We start from the raw sequence: 20,971 nt of genomic DNA, 5'->3' as shown, positions 1-20,971 counted from the left end.
ATTGAACTAAATTTTTGTAGGAAAACATGTTTGAACTTCCATAAATATATATTTTATATTTGTTAAAAAGCTTTTTAAGTCGACCGACAATAAAATTTTGAGAATAAATTCATGAATATACCAAGCACAAATGTCAAACATTCTCAGCTATCAGCCTCTCAAACATATCATTATAAGCTGGATTGTGGTACAGAGAAATTTTATCTCCCACCATGAGTAAGTTAGCACATAAATACTAGCATGTGTATTTCCTCTTTGCAGAAAAAACACAAGGACATGACCTTAGTGTCTTCAATGTAAACACCGACAGTGGTCTGTAAAACTACAAGGAAGAATTTCACAAGTCTGGAAAGTCGTTGAGACAACAGCGATTTAATCCTCCGTCCTGACGATTGCAAGGTGAACGGCACACTTGGCTCTCACATAACAAAGTAATATAGATAAAGAATGAGCACTTGCAAATGTTGGATGGCCAACTAACACTTGCAAGATGATGTCGAGGTGTGGTGCATTCGATGTACTACTTTTTCACTGGACATGATATTGATAGCTGAGGTGAAAGGGAGGATAGAAACAGTTAGGAGATTTTGGATAGAGAAAAAAGTAAAAATGGGAGTTTTACTTGGGTACAGATGTGTAAAAATGGGTACATACAGTGTGTATACATGTATGTGACCACATTCTTATTATTATTAAGATAATTAGTCATGTTTTTTTGTACAAATAGGGGGTGCTTGTTTAAGGAAAAGCTCGATTAAATAGGAAAGTCTTTACTTTGGATTTAAAAGAAAACAGCCTTGGAGCAAGTCTGAGAAACTAACTAGCAAACCGAAATGAATGAAGAAGCTGCATTCGCTGAGATAGTGATAATATTGGTCTAAACAGGGCCTTTGGTAGGAAAAAGCAATTTAAAGATGTTACCCTGGGCTGTGAGAAATGATGATGGTTATTTTTCACTTTCTTCTGACATAACAAAGACAAAACAATTAACTGAAAGGTAATCGACAGTTTAATTCTGCCCTGTGTGACAGGCTATGTAATATATTTAACAGTGATTACGCTGCCACTGCTCACACCGAACCTCTGTTTGTGTTTGTCACAGAAACAACCAAGCAAAGTGTCACTGACTCTCCATCTTCTCCGCTCACCCTGTCCTTATCACGCAGTCAGCCAGGCGTGAGACGGCAGCACTTTGGGTGTCGGCGGCCTCCTCCAAGCCCACTGTAACATTAACACACACGTCCAAACTGAGCTCAACCTGCTCTGCTCCTCTATCCCTGCCCTCCTGCCTCGCCTGCCTTGCCTGCCAGTCGTCCTCACGCTGAGTAAATGCCCATGTAGATCCCAGATCAAACACTGCCTCTGCTGCTCGCCTGCTGTCAGTACATATTCATAACAACTCAAAAGCTACAACCGCCGACCTTCCCACATCAGGGCTGACACCACGACGATGGGCTGGCACATTCGCTTCACAGCGATGCACTCATCTCGTCGGGAACACCAGCCAGTATCACCGCCAGCGGTACGGGCAAGTGTTGTTGTAGCATGACATGATAGAGACAGTTACTAATGGTACTAGTCGCCCTACGGTGCAGCATGTGGTATCTCAGGATGGAGTTTGGATCCGGATCCGAGGACATCCTAGCAAACGCTCCCCTGAATAATGAATGTGCAGGGAAACTAAGGCAGCAAATACCAAAGCAGAACTGAGTGTCAATGCTGAGGAGAGAAAGTAAAGAAGGCAGGACTGACACGAACTTAGCAAGATATTATTAGACTGAGAAACACTGAAGATATGCTAGAGGTAAAAAAGAAAAGTGAGATAAACAAGCTTTTATTGATTGTTATGCTGCCCATTTATGTGTAATTCACAGAAAAAGGCTGTTCTGGCAGGTATTTTTATGTTTCTGATTTACTGACACAAGTGATGTGAATGTTTTTTCTAAAATATAAGTTTCAACCGCAGAACGAAAAACCCCTAAGACAGGATTAGGTTCTGTAAAATATTCATCCAAATGAGTTCTCAGAGGATACTCCCAAGTGCTGGTGAATCCACAAAAGCACACGCACTGGCCTGTTAGACCGTATGTAAAGGTCAGAAATTTAGATTTATGTGAGACAGGAAGCTAGACTACATCTGAGATCGGTCTGTTATCATAAGGTGTTTGAGATTCACCGGGATGTTTGGTAAACACAAGAGCATTTCATCAGAAAGACACTTCAAATTCAGTGTCATTACCTCCTGAACTATTTTTCCTCTAAGTGAGGAAATGGGGACATGCTGTGTTCTGCTTGCGCTATCAACTTGTATTTTCATACTGCTGTGTTGTTTATCTCTGGTGTCGCCATGGAGACAAGGTTTATGTAGCTGTTTGGCGCATTTTTATTTTCTTTATTTTTTAAATTTGCACCTGAGGGTAAAGTCTGGAGAGATTATAGTGGAGAGAGGAGGACTGAAGGGACAGAAGACTTAAGTCCATTCACTCAGCTGTTTCTAATTACACAAACAAACATTAAGCATGATAACGACAGGCGAAGACACTGTTAGTTCATGCAGCCTTTCCTGTATTCTCTCCACAGTGCAGCTACCAAACTGAAGAGGGGAAGCAGCTGGAAATGACACACAACCAGAGTCTCAGGAGTCAAAATTTTTAATTTTTAAAACAGCGGTAAACACCAAAGTTCTGGGGTCGGTCGTTCACCACACAAAGAGCAAGAGGCACAGTAAAAAAGGCAGACACTGAGTTTTTCCATTCCCAAACTCTGACAGTGCTGACAACAGTGCAACACAGCGACGAGACACGCTGTGTGGTAAATTAAGGGTGTTCCATACACAGAACCACATGCATGCTTCTGATTTAAAGCCATGATTTCACACTCCCTTTATGCTGCTACACAAACAGCAGTGAGACTAATCAAAGTAAAGATAAATAGTTAAAAAGGTAATTACAATACTTCTTCACAAGATGATAAGTAATCTGTCAGGATACCAAAATGTGTTTTTTTTTTTTTTTCCTTTGACTCTGGGGCAGCAGAAAACAATTAAAGCCCAATTCTATCCACTTTTTAAAGTTACACATAGCATTCACTTGGATTTATGGCTACCTGCTGAACACAAGTCCAATATCTCTGTTTTTGGATGAGATGAAAGCAATGAGAGTGAGCCAGAAAACTACATTTGTGGGCAATAAAACCAAAACAATGAGCTGAAAGATGCTAAAATGTACCAGAGTTAGAGAGGACTGCAGCAGAGTTCGGTAATAATTCAAATTTAAATTATAAAATACTACATAGAAGAATCACTTTCCTTCTTCTCCTTCTTCCCCTGATTGGCATGTATAATTATGACAATATTCACTTTATAATAAAACACTGGTAGTGTATAAACGTAGGCTGTGTATCTATAATCTATATTTATGATGCAACATTAATTAGCGAGCAAAATGGCCTACTCCACTCAACTTAAATTCATCATGTGTTCAGGCTGTCATTATTCCTCTGTGAAGGATACAGCCAAATGTGTGGAGGAGAAAAAGAAGCAGCAGCTGAGAACAGAGAATCAATCCAACTTTGGTCTTGTGGGGCTAATGTCTGTGATTTCCAGACACGCTGTCCTGCACACAGGCGTCATTTTGACAAAAAGAGTGCACATCGTCCTGACACCGATGTTAAGATCGTTTCCAGGAGGACAGCAGCCGCACCTGGAGACAGAAGGGCAGGTGAAACTGTTGACGGGATAGCTTGGCATTCAAAGTTTTAGACTGGTATTTCAGCAGACTGAGAAGGCACAAAAAAGTCTCTGTGTTGCAAATTACAGTAGCTCTCCAAATATTCTCTGTATTTTTTTACAAGGTGAAGCATCCTGACATTTTGTAGAAAGTAAAGTCTGAGAGATAAATTGACTGAATCATAATGAAAAAAATTGTTTGTGAGCCCTTTTCTCCACTCTCAAAATGTGACAAGCGTTTAGCAAACATGACAAAAGACACTGTGACTCAACACATCACGGTATCCATTTAAGCAGTCGTCACTTTCCATTAAAGCAGCCTAAATCTCTTTAGCCCGGCAAACAGACCCACGAGGCCTCGAGCACACAGCTCTCAGGTGAGTCTGAACGTCAAGATCAAAAGAGCTCCCGGGCAGCTTACGGAGATTAAAGAGAGACAGACAGGTGGACAAAAAGGGGAGTCTAGGAGAGTCTGTCGGCCTGTTTAAGGAGGGCATGTGATTTTTTCCAAAACCAGCCAGTCAGGTCTCAGCATCTAACGCTCAGCTCAGACACTACGTGGTAAATTATGGAGAGGGGAAGAGGGCTGAGACAGACATGAAAGGTAATATAAAAACAGAGCAGGAGACAGAGAGCACAGGAGGAACAGTATCACTGCAGACGGCAGCGAAATCACATGTTTGACCACTCTGCTGACAAAATCCTCAGAGCTGTCGTTATGCTGCAGAGGATGTAGTCATCATCTGTATTTATACAGCGTAGAGGCAGGAAAAGAAGCAAAGCAGATCAAGTAGAGGACAGGTGATGGATGAGGTTCAGCTTTGTGTCACATGTTCAGTTTATTGTTAGTTGTTCCCCTTTGAAATACAGGGGCTTTAAATCGTTACCACTTCTATCAACAGTGCAGCAGGCACAATTTTTACAACAGAGCAAGGTAACGGTTTGTTTGTTAGCCAACTTCCCATCAAAGCAGCATCACTGAGGGCAAGTAGACAAACTCCTAAAACATGCACAGTCATCACTACGTCGCTGTGAGAAGTTTACAACATTGCGTACAACTAATCCTCTCCTTATCAAATAAATACTCTATATTTGGGTCAGGAATTATTTATGTCACCACCGTGTTACCGAATGTGGCTTCAGAGTTTTTATCTGCCACAAATTTTAATCCAGCAGCAACAAAATAATTTAAATTATTATTATTTCTCCTGTCATTTCAGATAAGCAACATTCCCCTTCCACCTAAACCTGAAGTCTGCCTTTGATAAGCCAGATGCAATGCAATGTATTAAACTTGAAGTGTGACTTCATCAGTCAGATGTGGCAAATTCAGATTTCTCAGTTCAAGAACAGCCAATTTCAATTTTGGATATTAAGCTTCATTATGTTTTTTGCATGTAGACAGTGAGCTGTAAAAAGCCATTCTAAGTCAAATGCTGAAAACATGAAAGGGGTCGGAACTTAACTGTTTTACAACTCTGTGTTTTCCAAGAATTTCCCCAAGTGTGGAAAAGCTGCCATAACAAAAGTAAACTATGTTCAGACAGAATATTGTGATAGCTTAACTAGAAACCTGACAAGACCTGAAACCTCCAACACTCTGCAGCTGCGAGGAGCATAAATAAGAATGTGATGGCAACCTCCAGCCTTTACACAAGCACCCACCTACACTATGTTTTCTGACAACAACCAAGACTGTTTCATGAATTTCTCAGCAAAACATAAATTTGCCAGGATTTTCCTTAGTTTAATTATACGAGTAGCCTACAATTCTGAATTTTTTGACATGTAATTCAGGGCATAATCACCATCAAAATAAGTGCTCAGTTTTAGCCATTATACTGTAAGTTTCAACACAAAAGAAACACAGTAATTACAGTTTGGGTGCAGAAGTGGAATCATAAGTTTTTTCTTGAAACCATCACCATCGTCATTATATTCTCATCATGCCCCAGTCTGCAGACATTAGTAAACAAAAAGAGGATTTCCCATGCAGATGCAGATCAATAAAGCATAAGCATCATGATCACACAAGACATAATTTTTCTTGGAAGCTAGCTGCTGATGCCAACAGCTTGCAATTTTCACTAAGAAGCATCCAAACAGACCAAGAGGATTTGAGCTAACTAGCCAGTTGACCTTTGATTTCATAACCATTAGTCAATATCTGCTTTAAGCAACTGATGGCTGATGCATAGAGCAGCTGCACCACATGCACACACATACACACACATGTATGAAGGGCAAAACTGACTGCATGTGACAGCACATTACAACACAAACCCCCACACACATGAAAATATAAACACACCCTCTAGCACATTAAAACGCACACTCATGAGCAAACACACAGATGCACACTCCTCTTTCTCCTCCTCCTGTGGCCAAGATGAAGTAGGTCTCCAGACAGGCTGCTGAGGTAATGGGCCGTACTCGTCTCCTCTCTTGCAGTTTCCTCCTCTCCTCTTTCCTGGTGTGAATGCCAGCCGACACCCAGACTCAAACCGTGACTTCATGTCCTGACTTCACCTCCTCTCAGTCAGTGACACTGCTTTCTTCCATAAATCTCTCATTTTTTGTCTCGCTCAAAAGGAAAAAAAAACAAAAAAAAACTAGGTGATTAACTAGGCCAGCAAATAAAACACATATGTTAGTGATGTCCTGAGCCAAACTAGAGCTGATCTAGGCCCTGATCTAGGCCCTAAGCCATATTCATTTACAAACACTGTTGAGGTGCTGGAACTGCACAGTGAAGTGAACGCACAAAATAATTTAACACCTTCCAACAAAAGAGTGGTTTTACATCCATTTCAGTCACATTTCCCCAGTGAACCACGACCACTTATGTGTTACTATTGTTTGAGACTGCATTTGAACTCCAGTCTTTCATACATGCTAAGTACAGAGAAAGCCTGTCTTAACCTTGTCCACGTTTCCTCCTGCTACAACAGCAACTATAGGACAGCTATGACACCAGGCTTACAATATTATAGGGCAAACAGTGATGATTCAAAGTTGTGAACATGCACTGCTAAGGCAGAAACTACTGGTGTTATGGCGAGTTAACACTGGCTGACAACACTGTCAGCAGCCCACCAGGAGAGACACTGCGCGCTGTTTTAGGATTTCATGACCAAGACATTAACTCTATGTCTTTATCTGGGAGATAAACAAGAATGAATAAGCATATTGGTACAATCCTGATGAACTGCTTCACTAATTTTAACATAGGCTCACTGTAAGCTACATGCATACTGTCCAAACACAGTGCCCCTAATAAGGAGGGAGAGCAAAAATCATTATCAGGATATGCCTAACACACATGAAATGGCAAACATTTATCCATCAAATATTGTAAGTTTTAAACAATGCACATCCCTCAGTAAAATACTTTATTTAGAGACAAATTTGTCAGACCAAGACCAAGCTCTGATAATGAATGAAGCAGTTTAAGATTATGCCAAACTTTCTTAATTTTTGTTGGACATGAAACAAACTGAATTATTCAATTAATCATTTTATTAATCACTGAACCATTAACTGTTAGAACAACCCAAAAATCTGTATCTGTTGAGGATGAGGAAAACCCTTCAGGGAAAATGACTGCTGCTTTAAGCCTCGCCACAACACACGCTATATCAACAGCCCTACCATAATCCACCACTGCAGACAGCTGCAGTGTCTACCACATAAGCACTATCCACACTGAGCTGTCTGTCTGTGGCTGCACTCCAGCTTTTCTTCCAAGCTGGTTAAATAGCACAGGTTGCCGATGCCTCTCCAGGGTGTTTCAGAGAGGCAGGCTTATGGGTGGCGGCGGTGCTTTCCATGCCCTTTAAGAGACTCAGACATCATGCCTGCCGGGAATGTAAAATGCCATGTTAATGCCACATTAGTGATTAATACAGTACATCCACTAAAACCAAATGTGATGCATCGGGCTTTCAAATGTTGAGAAATGAATCTGAAGATGATAAAATGCAGTTAGAGAGATGGAGCAGGGAAGGACAGATTATACAGAACACAATCCTCCCCAGTGGGTGACTGGAAGTGGTCTTGTACGGCTCTGCTGGCGCAAGAGCAAGGCAAATCTAGCTATGCAATAATCAGCAACTGAGGAGCTAAGGCCACAGGTTGCATGTAATGGCTAATTGCTGTTGCTGTAAACAGTCAGCACCATTATATTTGCTGTGCTGTTCCAACAAGGCTCTGGTAAGAGGAATAGACGAGTGGATAATTAGTGTCTGATACAGAGCTCAGGGTCTGGCTGCTATCAGGTTTCACATTAAGGCAGAGAGTGTGATAGGGTCCTTCTTGGTCTGCAGTGCTCCAGGGGTCTTTATATATCTAACTGAGGCATGCAGCGAGTGCAGGGCCAGATGCACTGAGATGATTCACCCTGGCAGACACTGATGTGGCTTGTCAGTGTGATCAATCAGCGTTTAATCATGGCTGTAATCACACGCGGCAAAAACAAAAACGGGCAAGGAGGGTGTCCACTCATTCCTGCACACATGACACATCATCACACCTTCTTAAGGGAGGCTGGGCGCTATGTTTAAAACCAAAATTGTGATATTTTACCACAGGAAAATACAACAAGTGAAGTGATAAAACATCTGGGTCCTGACTCATCTCAAGACCAATTTAGTTAATAGATTGCAAGTTAAACCACAGTCACTGTCATTAAATATGACATTTGATATCAGCTCCCTCCTCTTGAAGGTCAATGTTTTATTACATCAAAGTGTATTTAATTTTTTTTATGATGTTAGCAGAGGTGGTCTTTTTTTCTGGTGAGGTGACCCATTAAAAACTGGGAGAAGGACTATTTTTATATATCAATATATCATAATATTGTAAATGCAGAGCTGGGTAATACTTATTTGATCCATGATCTTTTTTACACATGCGATCAAAAAGTTTTGAGACTGTTCCTGTTGCAAACACACGGAGCATGGCACGGTAACGCAAATGCAGCAGCTGTAAGCAATATCATTCGTGAATCAGTATTCTACTTAATGTTATAAGATGAATATCAGGATCTTTGTTACATGTTTTTATGGCCACTTGCAGGTGTGAATTTACAATTTAACTATAGTCTGTTTTCTTCAACATTTGTGGGGTTATGCACGGGGAATTAGTCCCCAAATTCAAGCTGAAGGATCGCCGTTTTGACACAACAGAGGAGACCCAGTGCGAGTCGCAGATGGTGCTTGACGTACTTACAAAACGGGACTTCCAGAGAGCGTTTGAAGCGTGACAGCACTGGGAGCAGTGTACTACTTCAAAGGGGATGGCAGCCAAATTTAAATCATTTACGGTTTTTGCTTTGCTTGGCACAGACTCTTTTTTATCGTATCTCATATGTATTCTTTGGGTTTATGTATGGCTGCTTGTGTTTAGACAACATTTAACATCTGAGAAGTTTAGCTTCTTTTATTAGATGAAGAAAAGTTTAGTAGAAACTGTATATCTCCTAGGTTGAGGTGGTATTTGTACTAAAACTCAGTTATCAAATCAACACAAGCATGAGCATCCATTAGATGTAGTTATTAAAGAACTGTGACCATGCTCTGCACTGAGCTGGATATTTTACAGCTGAAAAATACTGCTGTCAGTGCTCTTTGGTGGCCAAACTATTGACAGTGACACCATTACATAACCTACCTCAAACATATCACAGACATTTCTGTAATGCAATTTCTTGTTAGTTTCCCGCTTTAAACAGAATTTTGCAAAATGATAATCAATCTGATCATGTCATTGTGGCATGATTTAGGTTAAAAAAGATAAAATTATGTTCCAGTCCTCTCACATTTTTAAATAAAGTAAAATATTTCAGTTGGCTTTCACGACACAAACTCTGGATTTTCTGGTTTTTTTCTGCCAGCTCCACAACTTTCTCACTGATCACACCTTAACAAACTGGGATTGAGCTGTACTCTGACCACTCAAGAATGTCTAAACAGGGTGAAAGCAGGCTTTTGTATCGTTTCTCTCCTTCTGCCTGAATGGGAGAAATGCTGAATTTGGCTCGAGATCTGCCCTCCTTTTCTGGCATCCTTTGAAAAAAAAAGTGTACCAAAGTGCCTATTTAGGAGGATGAATCGTGTCATGTGGGTTGCAGACGTGCTCTCGTGTGAGCATAAATTAACTAGATGAGCAGTCTGCACATCTGAAGAGACACACATAATACATGCATATAGGTGGAAATGCACACGCTGATGCCATTTTTCCCTTTTGTGCAGCGCTCTGCTCCAGTTACATCAGTCACATCACACTGTGTCCCATGTCCCCACAATCCCCCCTACGGTCATTCATCACAATGTCACTCAAACGCTGACTCGGGTCCCCGGAGTGTCATGGTTATGTCGTCCCTCTGTGCGTGTACGTGTGTGTCATGTATGCGTATATTTTTGCGTGTCTGTGCATGCATTTGTGTGAATGCATGTGTCTGAGTGCATCCATGCATGTATTTTTCTATTTTTAGGGACGTGGTGCTTTTTGTTTTGTTTTGTTTTGTGGGTTTTTTTCTCCCCTCTCTCAGAGGGCGCCGGAGATATGAAGGTGTGTCGCTGCAGTGACAGAGAGGGAAGAGACAGAGCGAGTCTAGAGAAAGAGAGCGAGAGAGAAGTGGGAAGAAGTCAGGAGGAGCTCAGCAGCAGCAGCAGCAGCAACAGGCAGAGGGCAAAGAGGATGACAGTGCCTTCTAGTAGCCTCTCTGTCAACATGATTATCTTTGAACCCAGCTGGAGGTCAAAGGCGTGTCAGACTACATGCAAGATGGTTACTAAGGGGAGTCAAACAGACACTCAGTGGGGGCTACATGGGAAGGCGGAGGCAGAGCCAAGCCAGCTTTGCATTCACTCCCTGAAGATTCAACAGTGAAATTATGAAAATCACATGTTCTCCTGGCAGAAACGAGCAGGGAGCTGCTCACTTGTAGCTTTGCTGCGGCTCACTGCAATATGGATCAGAGTTCTGGGGGGAGAGGCATCCGTCTGAAGGCATGAATAGAAAATCACTACAGCCGACATGTGATCCACCATTGTTGTTTTTCCAATTAGCATCTGCGCTGCTGAGCATCTCTCAGGTTGAAACATGAAGGTGTCAATCTAACAGTAACACAAACACACACACACAGATCTTGAAGCTTTAACGTCTAAAGATTACACACAGCTGAGGTGCAATAGTGCCACTGATGTGCTCCGCTAATGACACAGAGTTGGCTCTGTACAAAATGAAGAGCTCATCAAAGCACATCAGATCCCAGAGTTCGCGTTGTGCATGCATCACTGGTCAGTTTTTGAGGCCGACAAACAAAAAGAACATCTCGTTAATGCAAATCTGTATCAGCTGCAATCTGCAGACAAGCTTTAAATAGAAAGCCAGGCTGATGCCCATTACGTGACCCTGTGCCATGATACATACCGTACATAATAACTCCATAGCTCCATAGACCAATGTAATTGAAGGAAAACTGAGTGCGGCTGTGTTTAAGAAACCCGAATGTAGTTTTCTACTGTATCAGGAAGCCACTGGTTTCCACTCATTACTGTGCAATATTAAAGTCTACTGGTATAATCATACAGCTTCCTCAAGTTGTGTTATCTGCCACAGAGTCAAGCCTGCAATATATTTTTGTCATAGTTGGGATTTTTCTATTTTGGATTCAGCTCCAGTTCTCTAAAATACCTGGATTCAATAAGCTCTGGCTAAAGCTAAGATGATTACTCCAATAATCAATCAACAGATATAATTATCATACATAATGTCAGTCAGACTTAACATTTCACAGACTATACGATTAATAAATTAATCTAAAAAATGCAACTCACTGAAATCGTTTTAATTTAACTATGACATGAATTGCTCAGGTTGCCACACCAATCCACTGCAACCATGGACGCAGTGGCACTAAGAAGTCAACAGCCTGCCTTTACTGAACAGATGTAAGCAAGAGTAGAAACCAAATGTTGTGCTAATATTACTGCAGAAACAGTATATTGAATCAGTGCATCTCTTGATCATGTCGTGTCCATTTCAGGTGTTTTTTCCAATATTTGAGTTAAAGTAGCTGATGAAAAATAAGTAAGTAATTTAATGTATAGATTCTGCTAATTTCATCTGTTGCTTGGTTGTTGTTGTTTCTGTTTCAGCTGAAAAAATGTGTTGATTACAAATTTAATCTTTGAGTTTGAGTTAGTTATAACGTTTGTTGCTTGTGAATGTTTACAGCTAAACCCATTTAGATTCAAGATGGGATTTGATAAGATTCAGATTCAATAAAAAGCCATTAAAACCCCCAACCCTAGTCATGGTCTTTTCAAAGTCAATCTGCATTTAAACTGCATTACTAAGCAACAACAGTGAAATATCAACAAAGCCAATGCAGACTTGGTGTTGATTGATTGATTACATAACTCAAGAGTATGCCAACAATCTTTAACAGCAGGATAAATACATCCTTAACCCTGAAATTATGCATCATGCATTTAAAAGCGGTCTGCAGAAATGTTGTGTATACATGATTTGTGGTAACACTCTGGTATGGCCCTTTAAAATACACTTTCCAGAGGCATCTTTTTGACATCCTATTTGTTGATGTGACGGAGAAGATCAATAAAAAAAACTTGGTTGTGGTATTAAAGCTTCCCTTTCCTAACATTCACATATTGTATGCAGTGTGCTGTTCACCTATTCACTGGTGGACTTAATTAACAATCAGTATGAGAGAGTCCAAGTATTCAACAAGTGGGTGTTCAGAATATCTTGTTTTAGTGTCAAAATCAACTTCGTGCCAGAGCTTGCTCGCTTTGATCTGCCAAAAAAGTGGAGTATTTGTTGAAAACATAAAGGCCTTAAGATGATCAGAATTTCAATTTAAGCAGTGCAACATGATACTCTGCATGTTAATAACACAACACCACAACAACTGGCTCTGGTCAACATCCTTTTTGACACTGAACAAACAAAACAACAGGCTGCTACACTCAACAACAAGCCAAATTAGAGGTAGAAATCAACACTAGCAACCATCCAAATAATGCCACAAATGTTAGGCTGTTTTTCGGTCCAATCAGACAAACCAGCAGGTACGCAAACATCCTTTGAATGTTCTGATTTGTAGTAGAAAAAAAAGAAAACTACTTGGCTGCAGAAATAAACAAAACTAGCAGAGGGATTTGGGGGAATTTACTATTCACTGTGGCCCAAGACAAAACAATTACCTTCCTTCAGCGACTAAAATACTACACACCTGTTGCAGTACTCTATGTGCCAGTAAGCACAATGTTATTATGTGAAGGCTGACAACAACAAGGCATCAGCAGAGAGTACATTTGCAGAACAAAGCTCAAGAGTCAACCTGTGCAGCCGAACACCAAAGTCCCAAGGAGAAAGCACAGCAGGAGACTCCCAGTGCAGCAGCGTGGGAGGGAAAGAGCAGCTATCAGCATTCATCAAGTCATTTTACTGGCCAAAGAAAAAAAATAAAAACATCTCTGGAAACTTGCAAGACTCAGAACACGCAACCAAAACACCTCAGTACCACAGTCCTTTAAGGGCTGCAGGGCAGCAAAGATGCTCTGACCCCAACTGATCCCAGAACAGAGCTGACATTTAAAAGAAGGCATCAGTGGACTCACGGTTTTGAAGTCGCTGGGGCTGCACTCCTGGCCTTGGTAGCGGCAGTAGAGCATCATCTCTCTCAGGTCGTGGCCGACCCTCTCGATGAACTCCTTCATGCTGAACGGCGTGGGCTTGTATTTGGTGAAGTTGGCTTTTTCCTGCAGGGAAGCCAACACGTCGGGCTCAGCCAGGTGCGCTTGGGGGATTTTCAGGTGCACATCCAGCAGTGCCATTAGCTCTCCAGCGTGGTACAGATCGTTGCGCGTGAGGCGGCTGAAGCGGTACGCGTTGAGGTTACAAATGGTCACAGCAGGGAAGACCAGGCTGCTCGACACCACGGCATCCACGCTGGTCACGTGAGGGTAGGAGAGGAAATAGGCCAGGCGTTCAGCGCTCTCCAGGGCTAACAGTCCCAGGCAGGCCAGCAGAGCCGCAGCCCAGAGTAAGCGGCGCACGCTGGGCTGACCATAAGGGAAGACGTAGCGCAGGCCGTGCAGCGTGCTGGTGTGAGCAAAGGCCTGCCAGGAGGTAGGGTGCAGGCTGGAGCTCTCCTGGCTCCCCTGACTGCCACAGCTCTCCTTCAGATCCATCATCAGCCCTCCAGCTCCTCAGCCAGGGAGCCCCTGGTGCACTCACACCTGCACAGACAGCAAGAAAACGTCAATAAAAGACTTAGATTCTCATCCCATAATAATATCGACTGTGCTAATAAGACAAAAGAAGAAAGAGAGAAGAGAGGAGAGGAAGATAGCAATGCAAAAGACAAGGAGGAAAGTAGAAGACAGAGGCAGAGACCTGCAGCAAACACTCATAGGAAACATAAAGACAGAAAAACGAGCACATTAAAAGCCAAGCAACAAATGAGAAAGAAGAGGAAGTAGACATAAGAAGGCAAAGATCTCCACAATCCAAATAACTACTACGGAGAGTAAGAGACAGAGGATAAAGATGCTCCCTTAGGGCATCCCTCTCCTCTCCACCTCCACTCTCAATCACTCCCTTGAGCTGAGAGTTACTGAGGCTGCCAGCAGCTCCTACTACACCCCCGACACACACATACTCACTCAACACACACGCTCTCCCCAAATTCCAAACTGACCCCCACCCTCCCACCTCCTCCGCCACCTCCCCTCCATACTCTGTCGCCCTGTGTGACTGCTCGATTTTCATTGACAAAAATCCCAGAGGTAAGTCCTCTGTGACACCCGGAGCGAGAGGTGAGAGTCACTTAAGCCGCAAGCCAATCAAAGCTGCCTCTGTGTGTTTAACGTCCCGACTCATCTCCATTCAAAAACACACACACTCACGCAGCTGTAACTATCTCGTGCATGAGTGTGCATTAAGATTGACACACACACACACACAAAGAAAATACATCCAGGTTTCTCGGGATCTCCTGTGCCCCCAACTAATGACAAGCCTAAGCACCTCTCTCGTTCAGCCTAGCGAGAAGACATCCAGCCGGCACGAGTGTGTGTGAGTCTGAGAGTGTGTGTTTGTGTGTGTGTGTGAGAGAGAGAGAGAGAGACAGCGACAGAGAGAGAGAGAGAGGGAGAGGGGAAGAGAGAGAGGGAGAGCTGTTGATGATCAGAGCCGCTGGTTAGTCTCGCATGCCGATCCAAACTCCTCCCGTTTTCCTCTTCTTCTGGCCAGATACATCCGCTTTCCCTCCTCTTCCCAGCTCATCTGTGGCGGCGGCGAACAACAGCGGAGCCGGGAGAGAAGGGAGGCGCACACACCAACACACATGCTCGCACAGAGTGAGAGAGAGTGAGTAGCGGGGAGAGAGAGGAAAGGGGGGAGAAAGAGGAGGGAAGACGACGCTCTCCTCGCTTGCTCTCTCCACAGCCAAGTCTCTTATTCAATATGTTTCCTCCTCCTCCTTCTCCTCCTCCAACACCACCACCTTCACTCATTTGTCTTTCAGCCTTTCATATTTCCATATCTTGTCACCACAAACAGAGTGATGGATGGATGCAAAACGGGAGGCTGTCAGAGGTACAGATAGTACAGGGGAAAACAGTGGTGGCAGCTTGGTCGAGGAGGGGGGGTGTATGTCATGGGAAGTGAAGCAGAAGTGGAGACGGAGGAGTAAAGGCAGAGAGATGTAGGTTGAGGGGAGGGATGAGGACAAAAATAAGATAGGAAAACTAAAAAAAGAGTGAGCCAGCGAGGAAGTGTGGTCACACGAGTTACAATGTCACATGCACGGACGTAAAGGGAATAATAACACACAGAGTGCGAGTGTCACGTGTATAAAACACTGAAATTGTGAGCCCTGTATCTGTAATTGAGGGCATTTTATCTTTGCGAGTAGCTGTGTGTTTATCAATCAAGACAGAGAGAAAACAGCCAGTACGTGAAAATATATGAGGAGACAGGAGGAATAGAGCTGTGACAAGAAAATAAAAGAAGGTGTGAGAGTGTTGAAAGGTGGTAAGAGAGAAAATAAATCAGGTTTTGTGAGGATTTGGACTGAATGGAAACAGGCAGGTTGTCAACCTGATCCTAGAAAGTCACCTCATCATTTTCAGCAAACAGAAGTTAAAAGCTTGCTGAATTACAATAAGGCAGATATCAAATAATATACCACAGAATAATGGTGGATTTTCTGGCTGATACCAACACGGGTACTTGACAGTTTTAAAAGAATCAGATAAGCCAAAATGAAAGAGGCAGTCCTATAAAATATGCTTTAATATCATTAGAATAAAAAAAAACTTCATTACCTAAGTTTAAGGAGTGCAGGGTTTAATTAAGTTGCTTTAAATACATAATGCTACATCTGTTTAAAGATGCAAGGATCAGTTTGATTAATCGATTACTCGTTTTTCAACCACATATGCAAAAGAAATGCTGTTTTTAGATCCTGAAACTATCAGCCCTTGTATACATATCATGGACAATATTGGAATATTTTGAGTGGGTTTTTTTTTTTTTTTTCTTTTTTTTGGTCGTGAGTGAAATAAAACAAGCCACAAGCCACCTGAGCTTGGACTTGGAGAGGGTCATTTTTCACTCCTGACATTTTATTGAATACACAATTAGTCAACTTAACGAGAAAATAAGAGGCATATTAATCTAGAATAAAATAATCGTTAGTTGCAGCCCTACATCTATTTCCTGCTTGTAAATTGGTCAGTCATTATACATTAGGTTAATTCTTCCACCGAGCTTTTGTTAATGTTAGCTAACATCGTCATTGCTAAGCATTTTACCCTTATATGCTGATTATCACGCATTAATAATTAACTGTGGTTACGCTAAATACTTTTTTTGTACGGCATTCTATAAAGACGATATTTCAATAATCATAATGCGTTTTAACTCGGTAAAAAGAAAAATATGTGGTTGTTTTGTATGTTAGCTTGTTTTGTATGTTAGCTCACCCTTAATCGGTCCGAATTTCAAAGTTTGGCGGCCGCCGAGCTCCTTGTTTTAATCCCTCTCCTCATCTTCTTTCAAATAAAAAATAATAATCCTTTAATCGTGTACTGTTCTGTTGGGAGTAATGTGGCGTTGGACAATAAACCATATTTAAGCAGTCTTTTCAGGGCTTGTGTGCTTCACCGTCGTCCGTGTCCACAGGTGTCCGGTAAACCCCGAAATGACTGTAAACAATCAAGATGGCGGCCGGATGTGGCGCACTTTAGCTGTCGTTGTTTGTCAGGAGAAAAAAGACAAAATAATACCATCATGTAATCCAGTTAAAAGATATATATTGATAATAAATGTCTATTTATATGAAAAATATTAGATTAGATTTGTTTTATGTTTACTTTTTATTTTTATTTTGGAACATTAACAGTCTTGAACAGGTAAAAGAGGTTTCCCTTTAGAATATAGATGTTACCCAGTGAGAATATTTTCACCTGAGCTGGTTGGTTTCTTTTTATCTGCTTATTGCCTCAACTTAATATACCTGAACATGTCTTCCAAATGTTAATGTTATAGTTGTAGAACAACCAGTGTGTTTGGGTAGTATCTATCTCATTGTTAAGAAAAATAATAAGACTCCAATGCAATCATCAGTGCAACAGTCTCTAATCTAAAAACAATGGTTATGAGAGGCACCAAGTAGAACTAGATCTGTGGCAGTTAATGGACCTGTAACAGAAACATTTTCATACCTTTCCCAATAAAACTCACATTTTTGTTGTCAAGAACATTACTTCACAAAATTTATTGGAAGTTCAGGACTAAGAACGCTGAAATTTCCTTCAATTATTGTTTTATCATTGATATTAGATAGATTAGATTCACCCTTATTCCATATATATATATATATATATATATATATATATATATATATATATATATATATATATGCTGGCTAATAGTATTATGTGCATCTTGGGGTATCTGTACATCTCTATGCACTTGCAAACTAAGTTCAGCAATTTGCAACAACACAGAAACACTAATTAAAAGTAAAGAATGACTGAAGTTGAAAGATACAGTATTGTGTTTTTATCTCTCTCTCAAGTACACACATACACACTGCCTACACCCACACACACTGTCAGTCGATCACACAGTCTTTCTCCCAAATGAAATTTGCTGTGGTCTCAGACAGCTGCAGGGTTTGCTGGTTTCTTAACAACTTAATTAAGCAAATCTCCCCTTTTCCCACCGAGGTAATGAGCGTAGTTTTACAGGGATTAAACAGTCTCCAGGGTTGAAAATAAGGCTTTATGCTTTAGCAATCTTATCTGGCTTTATCCATCCAACCAACTTTCCATCCACAAGATTATTAAGGCGGGAGTCTTGTTAGCCTTGCCAGCCTTGCCATATTCTTCTCTTTTTAATTTGCAAGGTATTAATGCTAAAAAGGCTTAGTGCAACATTATTAAATATGAGACTGAGTTTGTTCTTTCTGTCACTGGGTACAGGCATAAATTTCCATTCTTGACTTGGATTAATGTGGATAGCTCATGTTTATTCATTCAGTTTAAAGGTGTCACAGCAAAGGTTTACATATAGATAGGTGACAAGTTAAAGGAAAACCAACGTTAAGTATCACTGTAATGCTGCTGAGAGCCTTAGGAAACTCTACTGAATGGATGAACACCATTATGACACATGATATACAACCATTTGTTATTTTGACGATGGGCTGTCCAATGTATTTTCATGCTTTCACATCAAACCAATCAGTGACCTTTCCTACCCTAAATGGAACCACTTGCATATTCCTCAACTCATTTATTCAGGTTTTCCCTTTAATGTGTCATCCGTCTGAATTTAAGTAGTATGTAAATATATGCACTGTATTATATGGACAGTATAGAATGCATTAAAGAAGCTAGTGTGCAGTGAAACCTATTTTCACTGTGTTTTTAAATCCTTTTTCTTCTAACTTTGAGGTTCAAAATTCATTCTTGACCTTGGAAACGGCTGTTGCCAAAGCAAAATCAATTCAAGGTCCTTTTATTAGCAAATGTGGTGTAACATCATGGAACTGTAGATAAACATTTACATTTTTTTCTTTTACTTTGGAGACCTACTGTAGATATTAAACACATAGATCATACAGGTATTGAATTTTCCAGAACATAGGGCAAGCCATTGCCCGAATGGCTGGACCACATACCATATGTGCACAAGCCCTGAGCAGCTGGTCTCCAGCTCGCCTCCCAGCCAGACGGACCCTTCACTGTATATCTTTCCCCTACTCTTTCCCCTCATTTCCTGTCTCTCTCCACTGTCGCTATCAACCACTGTTTCCTCTAGGTTGACTGTTTAATGAACTTGCATGGTTTAAGCTTCATGTTTAAATGCATTTCTCTGGCTTTTAATCCAACCTTGCCAGAGCCCAATAAGACAGCCAGTGAAAAGTTTCTTGCTTGCTTGAGCAGGCCTTAGCGCTATACTGTAACAAACTTAAAGCGCATTTTACTCTTTCAATGTGAAGTTTGGCTGCCATTTTTTTTCCAATTTTGCAACCATTGTGAGTCATCAACTATTCACCTAAGACATTAAAAAGGATGGCCGTTGGATATTTCAGGCCTCTCTACCCAAATCTCAGAGAGTTAACTGTACTTTACATCAGAGATGAGAAAGTTCTCTTTCCTCCTAGGACTCTAAACCAGAGTAAACCACAGATAAGGATCCTTTTTAAAAAATCTTTTGGGGATTTTTTTGGGGAGGTAGGTAGGCACTTCTTATACTATATGCATGATGAGACTGAAAGAGTAATTACGCTTCTCAACTATCTTAATGGATTATGAAAAATAATAAGCTCTTACCAGGAGATAATTAGGATGTGTAAGTACCAGACTTTGCAAGACTGGGCACAGTTGATTATTACCTCTGGCAAGAGGCGATTGAAGTTGAAGGGCAAATTATTCCAGAATGTGAGCAATAGCATGAAGACTTACTGGAACTGAGCCCCCACCCCCTTTGTGAAGGTCTTAATTGGTAGATGTGCAGATAAGGGAAGGAGCAACCCCCTCTGCACACACACATATAAAGATAGACCGTTTCAAAGAGCCTTGTTCTGGTCAAATTAAGTTCCCCTCCAATTAGGAGTTTTATCATCAGGACTCTTAACTGGGTGTTGGATGTCTGTGTGCTCTCATTAACTCATGAACTTGACTAATGATGTCCACTAGGACCTGAACTGCTAGGGAGGGTGTTAAATGCTACCCCCTGCTGGTATTAGGGAGTACTATGTAGATGAACTGCATCTACAGCAGGGGCTCCTAACTTTTTTTGGCTTCGTCCACTTGTGACCCCTCAGTCAGATAATGGCCCAAGTGTGGATGTCAGTTGTGAGCAGTTTAATTTAAGAGTGATTTTTCCCTCTGAATGATTTTTAGAGGCTTGAAGAAATGAAAGTGTCCAGTCTTTCTGAAGAAAGTAGCTACAATTAAAGACATTTTTGAAAGAAATTAACAGAAATTTATGTGACAAGAGTAACAAATTTCCTTAATGTTAATATCTCATGGAGTGGTTCCCAAACTGAGCATTGGGGCCACCTAAGTCTATCTCTTCAGACATTTATCTCATCTTCATATCTTTTCTGTCAGTTACTGTAGGTCTGTAGGTCTCTAAAGAGCAGTCAAGTAATACAAATAATACAGGAATTATCACCCTTTGGTTTTGCTGGTAACAAATACAACCTGTGACACTGGGTTGTGAGTATACACAGTACCATTTTAGAGGGTCACAAGTCAAAAAAAGTTGTGAATCACTGATTTAAAGAGTCCTTAAGATTTACCTCTGGACACTTTGTGGAGTCCCGAATCCCTGGTTGGGGAACTAGTGATCTACTCTACACATTTTTTTGCAGTTCGGCTTCTGTACTTTAGTATAGTGGTCCTGAAATTAGTCAGTGGCTGTGAGGTCAAAATACTGACTTTCAGTTTAAAACTGAAAGGTGCTCATACCCATACTGGGTGAACACACACTTAAATCCCCACTCTATTCATCTTGTACAGATGTAAACACCCTTAAACTTAAAAGCTTAGTTAAATGAAATTACAATAACCCCATATTTTCTCATTTACCTCTGGTGAAATTCTAGCCAGAAAGAGTAGTTTTGGTTTCCCTTGTCCAGGTTTTGAAGTTTCTGCTACCACCCACTAACAACATCTCTTTCCAGAAATG

General features: G+C 41.2%; 1 protein-coding gene across 2 annotated transcripts in view; it reads right to left on the bottom strand.

Annotated features, from left to right (window-relative positions):
* The window catches only part of asic2 (acid-sensing (proton-gated) ion channel 2), a 325,507-nt gene extending 308,540 nt beyond the window's left edge, over positions 1-16,967 (bottom strand). The window contains exons 1-2 of one of the 2 annotated variants that reach the window (XM_018672144.1): positions 16,750-16,967; positions 13,378-13,998 (exon numbers count right to left, since the gene is read on the bottom strand). In XM_018672144.1, coding sequence (XP_018527660.1) covers positions 13,378-13,953 — 576 coding nt within the window. In that variant the 5' untranslated portion in view covers positions 13,954-13,998; positions 16,750-16,967. Of the gene's footprint in view, positions 1-13,377; positions 13,999-14,788; positions 15,226-16,749 lie in introns of those variants that run through there. The other variant, XM_018672143.2, reaches the window with a different exon arrangement.
* Positions 16,968-20,971: the final 4,004 nt, after the last annotated feature.

Source organism: Lates calcarifer, linkage group LG11, assembly GCF_001640805.2.
Source record: "Lates calcarifer isolate ASB-BC8 linkage group LG11, TLL_Latcal_v3, whole genome shotgun sequence".
In the NCBI taxonomy this organism is placed as follows: domain Eukaryota; kingdom Metazoa; phylum Chordata; class Actinopteri; family Centropomidae; genus Lates; species Lates calcarifer.
This window is presented reverse-complemented; position numbering and strand designations above follow the sequence as displayed.